At 36.6% G+C, this 12,232-nt stretch overlaps 2 protein-coding genes across 3 annotated transcripts in view; both read left to right on the top strand.

Moving 5' to 3' along the window:
• The first annotated feature begins 901 nt into the window (after window positions 1–901).
• plk4 (polo-like kinase 4 (Drosophila)) lies at window positions 902–10,699 on the top strand. 2 transcript variants are annotated; one of them, XM_067367503.1, is made up of 16 exons: window positions 902–1,085; window positions 2,268–2,363; window positions 2,463–2,558; window positions 3,531–3,645; window positions 4,262–5,246; window positions 5,398–5,483; window positions 6,484–6,839; window positions 7,114–7,218; window positions 7,538–7,640; window positions 7,730–7,879; window positions 7,989–8,122; window positions 8,272–8,366; window positions 8,473–8,599; window positions 8,712–8,855; window positions 10,003–10,109; window positions 10,321–10,699. In XM_067367503.1, the coding sequence occupies exons 1-16, from the start codon at window positions 1,056–1,058 to the stop codon at window positions 10,418–10,420; spliced, it is 2,829 nt and encodes a 942-aa protein (XP_067223604.1). In that variant the 5' UTR covers window positions 902–1,055; the 3' UTR covers window positions 10,421–10,699. The 2 variants fall into 2 exon arrangements, with proteins under 2 accessions (XP_067223604.1, XP_067223603.1); XM_067367502.1 differs by lacking the exon at window positions 902–1,085 and adding an exon at window positions 1,492–1,718.
• Window positions 10,700–11,424: 725 nt separating this feature from the next.
• The window catches only part of itpk1b (inositol-tetrakisphosphate 1-kinase b), a 58,558-nt gene continuing 57,750 nt past the window's right edge, over window positions 11,425–12,232 (top strand). Inside the window, exon 1 of the mRNA XM_067368110.1 lies at window positions 11,425–11,709. The gene's annotated coding sequence lies outside the window, so the exon portion shown is untranslated. The remainder of the gene's footprint in view (window positions 11,710–12,232) is intronic.

Genomic DNA, 12,232 nt, shown 5'->3' with positions numbered 1-12,232 from the left:
TATTACTTGTTGGAGTAATTAATGAGCCACAAAATATTTCTAAATTGATGCATAATAACTTTACACAAATTGGGGTTAGTGAGTTGATGAAGAGGTAATAATTAAATCATAAAAAAAATGAGGGCTGTCAAAAAATTTATCGCGATTAATCACATCCAAAATAAAAGTTTGTGTTTACATAATATATGTGTGTGTACTGTGTATAATTATTATGTATATATAAATATACACAAACACATTCATGTCTATATTTAAGAAAAATCTGTTATATTTATATATAAAATATTTTTATTTATGTAATAAATTATATACAGTATATACATCCAAATATTTCTTAAATATATACATGAATGTGTGTGTATTTCTATATACATAATAATACACAGTACACACACATACATGATGTAAACACAAACTTTTATTTTGGATGCGATTAATCGCAATTAATCTTTTGACAGCCCTAAAAAAAAATTTGTTCCATAAAAATATTTGTCATTTGACCATTACCTCATATCAGAGAACTGTGAATGTGTTATTAAACACTGAAATGTTTTAACTTAAAATCTTATAGTTAATATTTTAGGTCAAAGGGACAAAAAACTTTGAGAATCCCTGACTAAACAATGTTTAAGTGAACGTTGTATTTAATGTTATTAATTAAAGAGAAGCCAGTGTTGCAATCATAAACAAGACCATACAACCATTAAATTGAATTACTTTATGTATTCCATAAATATGTATATGTACTAAAAACTTGATATCGTTAACGTAGAAAATGTAGAACTTTTATTTTGACAGGCTCTGGATGAGTTTTGTGTTGTGCTATAAGCTGTTCACCGATTGGTCAGTTTGCGCAGCGACGTCGATCACGTCATTACGAGTTCTAACGGGCGGACTTTTCAAAATGGAGGAAAGGCAAACATTTTGGAGGGGAATACAAATATATCGATTAAAAGCATTTTTATACGTCATGCTCAAGTCAAAACATCACGGAAAAATAAGGATATTTTAAATACACACACGAGTCGACGGACTGAAGAGATTATGAAGTGAAAATGAGTGTCTCAATCGGTGATAAAATTGAGGTAAGTAGCGCGGCCGCTAGCGGCTCGAGAGCCATCCAACCCGACTGACTATTGTATTAAATTCGGAGGTTGTGTGTATATTTTAGGCTCCCATAACCAGCTAAAATTATCCATTTGTTGGTCTTTACTTTGGTTTGTTGTTGCTTTCGTTATTTCTAGTTGGTCAAACATTTAAAACGCAATGTTAAACAGTAACAAAACTTCAATTCATAACATTTGTAGTAAAACATTCTGATTTATCCACACACGGTTACACTTCCGTCTGGATCGCGCCTTCTGTTCATCCATCTGCGGTAAATTTTCAGTGTAGCCAAAGGTGTTTTGGGGATTGGGAGCATGGAGACTGTTGCTAGGCGACGTGCGGTAGCGTCAGTGTCAGGTAGAGTCGCGGGAGGAGAGCGGGAGAGTGATGAACAGATGTCACTGTCAGATGCAGGTAACTAGTGACTCGTCAACAAAGATTGCACAGTGCTCGCAACGGGCTGCTTTTGTGTTGTCGGCTTGATCCGTGATCGAAACACTTTATGAAACATGTTGGAAGTGATTCAATCATTCCTGATAAATTTGACTTCTAAAGGAAAAGATCCACATGAGGACAGAATTTTGGCATCATCTGTGGATCTTAAAATCGAGGTAGGAGATTTTTATGGAATAATAATAATAAAATAAAAAGGTAATTGACTCCCCCCCCCCCCCCCTCATAATTCTGAGAAAAAGTCAGAATTGTTAGATTTTAACTCTCAATTAAGTCTGAATTGTAAGGGGAAAAGTCTGAATTGTGAGGTAAGAAATACCTGTTTTATTTTGCTATTCTGTGGTGGGAAAAAAAAAAAAAAAGTCAGAATTGCGAGATGCAAACCCAGAATTTTCTGAGAGAGAAGTCAGAATAATGAGAAACTCATTAAAAGTTTATACCTTGCAATTGTGTGAAGGAAAATAAGTCCAAATAATGAGGTATTTCTGCAATTGTGAGGAAAAAAGTAAGAATTGTTAGATAAAAAGTTGCAATTTTTTATTCTGTGGTGGAACCAAGCTTCAATAGGGATGTCATTTAGAGGTTTAGGGGCACAGAAACTCTCAAGGGGACAAGATCGATCTCATGGGACAGGCTCTTAAAATGATCTCATTTGGTCTGTGTGTTATTTTCCCATCTAATTCAAACAATTGCTTTTTATGTTTCAGGACTTCAAGGTTCTCACCTTGTTGGGGAAAGGCTCATTTGCATGTGTCTACAGAGCAAAATCTGTAAACACAGGCTTGGAAGTGGCAATCAAAATGGTAAGAACGAGATTTTCTGTTTAATTAACCATAGTGCCAGGGTTGTGGTTGTGCAGCATCTGTTCAAAACCGTCCACTGATCCCCATGTGTACTTGCAGATTGACAAGAAAGCCATGCACAAAGCTGGCATGGTGCAGAGAGTCATTAATGAGGTGGAGATTCAGTGTCGGTTAAAGCATCCTTCAGTTCTTGAGGTGAGCCCTTAACACTCATCACAGACCTAACCGGACTTCAACTGATGCTCATGTTAGATTAGAATTAATATTTTACTTTTAAATGAAGAAAAAGATTTGCATAGTTTTATACAGATCATTAAAATCCTAAAATGCCACAGAAAAATATATAGTGGAAATAAAATTTTTTGTTTTGATTATGATGTTTCATCAGCTACAGCGATGATTCCTCATTGTCCTTAACAGTATTTGAAGGCGCAATACTCCTTGTTTGTGTGAATTAAATTTCGGGATTGCAGAGCTGAATGCTTTTCAAGGTTCCCACTCGTTTTAACTATAAGTTTGGTTCGTGATTTACTGAATAAGGATAATGATTTTAAAAATATTTTTTATTATTTCTAGATGATAAAATACTTTTTTTTTTTTTTTTAAATTAGCTGCCTCATGTAGAGTTTTCAAGACATTTGCAAACCCTGGTTCTTCAATGAAAAAATAGGGTTAAATAAAAAGAAATTATACATAAGAAATGTCTTGATTTGTAGTTGTTTTAGTCTTTTTAATGCATTGAGAATCAGGCTAGAGAGATTTGTCTTTATCAGGGTCTTATGGAAGACATTTGGACACTAATAATTCTATTTTTATCATTATTTAGTAAAAAATGATTGCAAAGGTCATAGATAAGTCATAAAAATTATTTGGACAAAAAAGTGTGGAAGACCTGACTGCATTAATAGATATGAGAACACCAAAAACACTGATTGATAATGGAAGATTATATAGTAATAAGTATAATACAGATTTTTGCTTTTATATTTGTTAGCAGCAATGAGATGTATATGGACTGAAGAAAGAACTATATGCATGAATGTTGCAGCTTTTGTGTAATGTGACATTATTATGCACTTGCAATATTACTTGAAGGAAACTGCCATCCTGAATGACTTGTATTCATAAACTAAATATTGACCATTCCTGTTATTTCCCTTTCTTAAGCTGTATAATTACTTTGAGGACAGTAATTATGTGTACCTGGTGCTGGAGATGTGTCACAATGGGGAGATGAGCCGCTACCTGAAGGAGAGGAAAAAACCTTTTACAGAGGAGGAGGGTGAGTTCATCACATTCATGCATTATAAATGTTAAAAAAATCTTTTCTGTATGTAATTCCATTTTAAAATCAGTGGCTGCTGCTACTTTTACTCTACAGATATATATATATATATCTTATTAGTATGCAATGTCTATATCGGTGTTTCCTGCAGAATTCTTTTTTTTTTTTCATTGCATTTCTAGCACTTCCTCATCAGGTTTAATGTGTGCTAAACAAAACAGTATTACCTTTCATAACATAACACATCTTTAAATATTGATTCATAGAGTTAGATTAATATTCAAGTAACAATCCTAAAGGATTCTTTTAATTAAAGCAAAAAGTATTGAAAGCATTAAAAAAAAAATAGTATAATAAAATAATCTAATTCTAATATAAACTAAAATGCAAAAAATATATATCAACAACTAAATCAACAACTAAAAACTAAAAATCAAACCTTTTTTTTTTTATTACAGAACAAAGTTTCTGAAACTTTTAGAATAACGAAATGATTCATGATTAATACATTTAATTGATCAAAACTCTCAGTTTCTGTTCATAAAAAATGCCTCTTGTCTCTGAACACTGTGTTTTCAGTCTTTATTTTGATTTTTGTTTGTGTTATCAACAGCGAGGCACTTCATGCATCAGATCGTAAAGGGAATGCTGTATCTTCACACTCATGGGATCATGCACAGGGACCTGACCTTATCTAATCTCCTGCTCACCAGCAGCATGAACATTAAAATTGCAGACTTTGGTTTGGCAACGCAACTCAAACTTCCCAGCGAGAAGCACTTCACCATGTGCGGCACACCGAACTACATTTCTCCTGAGGTGGCTACACGCAGCGCTCACGGCCTGGAGTCGGACGTTTGGTCACTGGGCTGCATGTTCTACGCCTTTCTCACGGGCAGACCTCCCTTTGACACAGACACTGTGAAACACACACTCAATAAAGTTGTTCTGGGAGATTATCAGATGCCCACTCACATATCAGCAGAAGCGCAGGACCTGATTCAGCAGCTGTTGCAAAAGAACCCCGCACTCAGGCCCAGTCTCTCTGCGGTGCTGGACCACCCTTTTATGACTCAAACTGGGCCTACTGCAAGCAAAGACTCTGGGAGCAGTGATGGAGGGTCCATAGACAGCGGGATAGCCACCATATCCACAGCCTCCAATGCCACCAATAGCAGCAGCAGCAGTAGCCGGCTACAGAGGAAAACCAGGAAGATGATTGGACAGCCATTACCCAATCGTATGGCTCCGATCCCCAGCCACTCCCATCATTCTACCAGCTCCAGTTTTAAGAGTGGGCAAGACTGGCAGACAAATTTTCAAGATGATTTATCAAGGATGGGTATTGGGAGAGTTCCCTTGGGTGCTGACAGTGGAAGGCCTCATTCTCGCTACTTGAGACGGGCTCATTCATCAGATCGATCCGGTGCTGGGTTTAGCCACACTCCACAGGAAGCGGAGCTCGAGAGATGCCACTCGGAAGAGATGCTTTCAGGGTCTGGACGGTCATTCCAACCAACATCCAGTTACAGAAACGTTCACCATGGCTACTCTGAGCATGGGCGTCTTCCCTCTCCACCTGTAAAACAGCCTGCAAAGTAAGAGCCGTGTGATTCTGTCAAACTATCAAAAATGACTGCAAAATTTAATAATGTATTGAGTGCAGTTGGCATGTTTGGATTTCAGCATCATTTCACTATTTTATAATTATTACATTTTTGCTTCTTTTTTGTTCCCCTCTTTCCTCAGTCCGGGATCATCTTTCTCTACATCCACCCATTCGATGAGACCACAGATCCCTGATTCTCAAACACAGGCCTGGTTCAGCAACGATGGTATCATGCCCTGCTGAATTTTTAGTTATATTTATAGGAGAAATATTTCAGCAAAATTTACATTTCTGTCATCGTTTACCCCACACATCCTATGGAAAAAAAAAAAAAAAAAAGATATTGTGGCCACAAATTAAGAATTTGTTCCCCCGATTTGTGGCCATAACTTAACTAAATTAAAACAAGGGAACAAATTAGTATAAAATGTTTTACCTAAAACAAGTGAACAAATTCTTAATTCATGGCCATGATATCTTGCATGTCATGTACTGGGCTCCGTACAAACAGTATTTGTTTAATTTTCTGTAGAATATAAAAGGAACTATTCTGTAGAATGTCGAAGCTTCTCATTTAGCACAATGAAAATGAATGTTGATTCACACTGCCAACATTTTTAGAAAGAATAAAAAACCCCCATGAAAGTAGTCCATGCAACTTGTGCACTATATTCCAAGTTTTCAAAAGCCATATAATTGATTTTTATGAGAAACGGAACAGTATTTGTTGTGCTTGACTTCCTCTACATCTTAGCTTTCAAGTCCTATTAATGCTAATGTTAAATTTAAAGCATTCGAACGAATCTCATGGTGAGACTGAGACATGAGAGAAACAGTTCCGTTTAACATCATCATGTCAAACCTGGATCAATGCTTCATGAGGCGTCATGTTTAAATATGCTCAAGTATGAGATTTTGACAGCTATAACAGAGGCAGATATTTTCAGAGTAATGACTTCAATTTTAAGCTGTATTCACTCAAAGCTATCATTTAGCTTCAGAAGACTTGAACATAAATAATGCATGAGATGTGGATTGCTTTAATGATTGTATGGAAAAGAGCAGCATGAACATTCTACAAAACATCTCCTTTTTGTACAATGGAAAGAAGAAAAATCATAAAACTTTAGAAAAAACTTTTTGTGTGAATTATTACTTTAATATGACTTATTTTAAAAGCTTTGCATATTGAGACATTTTAAACCTTAAAACATTTTTGCATTTAGGAATGTTCAAGAGGCCAGCAGATTTGAGCAGTCACAGCAGCAGTGGTAGTTTTCACTCTGGACGAGGGCCCGTCGGAACACAAACCTCCTGCAGCGACAAACCCAGCGGCCTTCATTCTCAGCAGCAACCCAACCTTTTCCCCCACAACAATCCAGGGCCCTGCAGGGAAGATGGGTTTGGATCAGGACATGTGTCAGAACCTCAGGGCTACTCGGAGCCGCAGTTTCTGGGTCCACCCCTTTCCAAAGGCAAAGCAAACACAGAGAAGAAAGAGAAGGCATGTCCTACAAAGAGCTTCCCTCCGCTCTGTGCTGCCAGACTCAAGCCCATCAGACAAAAGACCAAAAACGCTGTGGTGAGTGAAGCTATTTATCTCCTATAATGGGTACAATTTAAGTCAAATTTATCAGTATAGCGCTTTTCACATACACATTGTTTAAAAGCAGCTTTACAGAAAATCATGACATTAATATTTATAATATTTTATATATGTACTGTATAAATTTATGTGTGTGTGTATATAGATAGATATATAGATAGATGGATAGATAGATGGATAGATAGAGAGAACTTATAAGTTAGAATTGCTCATTTAGAACAACATAATGTTACAACGTGTATTTCCTTAGGTCAGTATCCTGGATTCTGGAGAGGTGTGTATGGAGCTGCTGAAAGGACAAGGAGCTCAGGAGAGAGTCAAAGAAGTACTTAGGATATCCTGTGACGGATCCATGGTGAGGGACTAAAAAATCAATAATTAATATAGTATAATTAATGTGTGGAAGTTACAGGATGGATCAAACACAGAAAGGAGTTTAACATGAGAGATGGACATAACTTGTTTCTGACCAGTGTAATCAATCTCTCTATATTTTTTGTCCTCTTTTGGAAAGTCGTGGAAACACTTATCACAATTTTTTTTTTTTTTTGCTATTGGAGCAAATAGAAATACAAAAAATTGCTGTTATCTCTCGTTTACTACTATAGAAATTTACCCCAGAAGAACCCCAGAAATCTCTAATTCTCATGCTTTTGTATTTTTACTGTCTTTAGGTTACAGTGTACCAACCTAATGAAGGTAAAGGCTTCCCTGTGCTGGACCACCCGCCCTCACCACCTGAAGACATTCTCATCTGCAGCTATGAGGATTTACCAGGTACAGTGACTTATACAAGACTTGACGGAAAAGCTTTTGGAAGCAAGATGTGTATGTAATATTCAATATTTAACTCTGTTTCCCTGCAGAAAAATACTGGAAGAAATATCAGTATGCTACAAAGTTTGTACAGTTGGTGAAATCGAAGACCCCCAAAGTCACATTGTACACAAAGTTTGCCAAGTGCATGTTGATGGAGAACACTCCTAATGCAGACCTGGAGGTGTGCTTCTACGATGGTGAGGGGCACAAATGATTCAGTAATATCTCATGCAGAATGAACTGTGTGCAGTGCAGAGTGTATCCAATTTAGGCTTAAGGATTTCTTCTTTTTTATTCGTCCATTAGGTGCAAAAACCCATAAGACGAGCGAACAGGTGCGTGTGGTGGAGAAGAGCGGGAAATCGTATACAGTGAAGGGTGATGTAGGGCTGAGCGGACTGAGTCCTGAGTGCAGACTCTACATGGAGCTCTCTGAGGAGGTAATGCATTACTGCAACTGTGGTTACATGTTGCACTTGACTTTATGCATTTTGATAGGTGCACGTTTAAAGCTTTCATATTTATTTCAGGACTCATAGATGTCTGGTCGTGCTGCTTGCTAGAGTTATAATGTGTGTTTTTTTTTTAGGGGCATCGAATGTGTCTGTCTTTGGAAGCAGCAATTACTGCTGAGGAGCAGCGCAGTGCTAAAAACACTCCTTTCTTTCCCATCACTATCGGCAGGTGAGGCTTGTGTCACCAGCTAACTAAAAATAAACCCATGCTATTGGTTGAGATTAAATGTCATACATGAGGCATGTCTCACACTGGTTGTCTTATGCTCCACCAGGAGACCCACCAATCCAGCTTTTCCAGCCCCTCAGCCTCAGTGTTCCTCTGGCTCCAGCCCAGCAGCACCTGCAGAGGTGGCTCAGGTGTGTTTGAGTCCGCCCCAGCCACCCCACATCACACCATCAGTAAGTCATGCAGGCATATTATCTCCAAGCACATCTATTTATTTCTGAGTACGTCCTTCTCTGAAATACAATTTTTCATTAATAGTAATTCATGTGTCGTGTTCACGCCTAGATGATTTCCTACGCGGGATCGGACTTCACCACAGCAAGTGTGGCTAAAGGCAGCTCACCTCAGTCAGGCAAAGATGAACGCACCATTAACACAGGAAAGGTGCTCAAGTCCATTTTTGTGCCGAACATTGGCTGGGCCTCTCAGGTAAAGTGTTTGACTGGATAGTTTAGGAATAAATTAATTTAAGACTTAAAGGCCTGGTTTCACAGTAAGGGCTTAGATTAAGTGAGGATTAGACCTTAGTTCAATTAGGATATTTAAGTACCTTTTATAAATGTGCCTTAGAAAAAACAACACCGGTGTGCATCTTGGGACAAAACAATGGTGCAAGTTGCTTTCAGTTAAAACAGCTCAAACATGCTTAAGCCTTGTCTGTGAAACTGGAGACTTTTTTTTATGATGTTAAATAAATGTATAAATATATACATATGCATACACCATTATTAGCTATCAAAAAGTACATTTTAATGCTGTCCGCAAGATACTATATGTATGTATGTATGTATTTATATTTATTTATTCATAAATAATAATTTATTTGCTTTTATTTATTATCCTTGTCATCCCAGTGTTATTTATCATTGATATACTATTATAGTTTTTGTTAATATTTTGAATTAGATTGATTTCTTTTTTGTTGTGTTCATTTTGATATTAAAGTTGTCATTTTATTTTGTCTAAGTTTTAGTTTATCTAATTTTAGTTATTTTAGTTCATCAATCTAAACTAAATGAAAATGAGTAATAGTTTTTTTTTTAATATTTTATTTGATTTCAAGTAATGACTTTTTTTTTATACAATTGTTTTTTTTAATATTTTTATTTAATAATAACCCTGTATTATATAAATAGATATCTCTCCATGGTAACACTTTGGAATGGGGAACACACATTCACTATTAACTAAGATTTTTGCCTTAATTAACTCTTAATTTACTGCTTAATAATAGTTAGTAAGGTAGTTGTTGTAGCGTGTAAGTTTAGGTATGGGGTATGATTTAGGGATGTAGAATATGATCATGCAGAATAAGGCATTTAATATATGCTTTATAACTACTAATAAACAGCCAATATGCAAGCTAATAATCACCTTGTTAAAAGTGAGAATTGTTCCCCATACTAAAGTGTTACCATCTACCATTATGCATATAAATAATTTGATATAAACTACATATTTAGAAATGATATACCAACATAATTTATAATAAACTTTATATGTATAACATTTCTCATATAAACTATAGTATTATCATTGAAGTCAGTTTATTTATATTTTTATTTTTGTTTTTTAGCTAACAAGTGGTGAGGTATGGGTGCAATTTAATGACGGATCCCAGCTGATGGTCCAAGTTGGCGTCTCTTGCATCACTTTTACTTCCCCTGATGGACAAATCACCAGGTAAAGCTTGTCACATAGAAAAATCAAAAGAAAATTATTTAAGGACAATGACTGCATTTGCAACATTCATAACTTCCATAATTGCATAATAAGGCCAGGGACATTTCATAAAACCATTAAAATAGGTCTTTTTTTGATTGCACATTGTGTTTGAGAATGAATGCTGGTAATGCTCCTGTTCTGAATTGTCATGCTGTCTGTTTCCTCTCAGGTATAAAGAGAATGAAAAGCTACCAGAGCTGGTCAAAGAGAAACTCCACTGTCTCTCCACCATCCTGGGCCTTCTCGCCAGCCCTGCCGCCAGACGCTGAGGAGCACAAATGAACTTGTTCATATGACCTGTGTGTTGCTGTCGGAAGCACCGACAGCAATGTCAAATTCTCATGAATGTGCTTTGAGTGTTTGTAAATATATATTTTTAAACCTTTGTACATATAGTCCCACAGATTATGAAAATTATATATTTTTTATGTTGTACATAATGGGTTTCCTGTGTTTATCTTGTGCGTGGTGCCTTTATTTTTGTCTACCAGTTTTCTACTTAGTGCTTCAATGAAATGTTAGCTGTACAAACATACAAGCATTAAACATCTGCTGCCTGGTGTATTATTGCTTTTTCTCTCTTCTGTGTTTATTTAAAGCACATGTGGGCAGGATTTACTAAAGTATTCAGCTGGTTATTGATAATGACAAAATGCAAATTCAAGTATAAATGGATGAATCTCACAAAAACTCAAAATATGTGTCATATTTTACCCCAAAATCTATAGAAATAATACTTTTTTTCCCATAAAGAATCAGTTGCTCATTGCAGTGCAAACAATCTTATGCTTAAAGAGTATTTTTTTTTAAATTGTAAAGCATATTTATGAGTTCTTGTAGTTATATATGATAATAGTAATTTTTTTAAGTTTAGTTCTTTTGCTTTTTATTTTTTCCACAAATACATATTTTTAAAATGATTACATATACATGTCTTCATATACGCACTTCAAAAGTTTGGGGTCGGTAGGATTTTATGTTTTTGAAAAAAAAAATAAAAATTCTAGGAGCTTAAAATCACACATAACCAAGAAAATATAAACATTTTGGAACACCTGTTGTTTATCACGCCTAATTTACAGCAGTCATTTTTTATGTAAGGCACGTTGAAAACAAGTATTTTCCATCGCGCAAAAAATAACCACATCGAGTGCTTTGAATTTATTACCTTGTTTTCTTCAAAACCCAGTCAGCGCGTGAAGTTCTCAATACCAGAGATTGTATTGCACTGGCGCCCCCTTGCGGCAACATTCACACAGTGGATTCAGCAGCAGTGAGGGGCAGAGCAGAACAAACCTCCTGTCATGCTTCAGGAGGAACACACACACTCGCTAGCCGGACTGAACTGATCCCAGCCCCACCTCAGGAGGAGGCAGTGCTCGCTCTCTAGGTGTCTGGATTGAGACCAGAACGCATTCGATTCATCTGATCATCATCAAAGCGCCTTTAATTCTCAGTCTCAGCGACAGACAGGCAGCAACACGAGTCATGGAGACCAGACTGCCCTCCAGCTAGCTAACCGCTATCTAATCGGAGTCCGAAAACATGCGCTAGACAGGTATTTACTTTTCTGCATCTGCTTTATCACTGTGTCCACCGGGGAGAAAACAAGAGTTGAAGCTTTCTGACATCCATCAGTAAGACTTGAGATGATCTGTATGTGAAAGTAGGTGCAGTGCTAGCTTGTTTGCGCTGCTGCTGAATGGGTTGCTTATGGCGGATTTCATGAGTCCTACTGGGTCCATGGTATTGATGTGTTTTCTAAAATGAACAGAGTATGTATAACGAGTAGAATCAAGTGTATTACTGTTCTGAAGCAATGATAGAGTGAAAGTAAGTCTTACATCAGAAGGGACACATGGGCTGCGTTTCCAATTCTAGTGAGCTGCCTTCCTGGACAGCGTATGTGGGCATCTCGGTGCTTTCTAATGATCGGAAAGTTTCAGCTCTCCTGTGAAGCATCGAATGTTCGATTCACGGTTTACCTGGTCTGTGAGGCGTCAAATGTTCGAATGTTCGCACAGAAAGTTCGAACTCGCATATGATTCATCGTATGTTCGAATCTTTTTTTTTTTTTAAAA

The sequence above is a fragment of the Chanodichthys erythropterus genome, chromosome 18 (assembly GCF_024489055.1).
Source record: "Chanodichthys erythropterus isolate Z2021 chromosome 18, ASM2448905v1, whole genome shotgun sequence".
Lineage (NCBI taxonomy): Eukaryota > Metazoa > Chordata > Actinopteri > Cypriniformes > Xenocyprididae > Chanodichthys > Chanodichthys erythropterus.
This window is presented reverse-complemented; position numbering and strand designations above follow the sequence as displayed.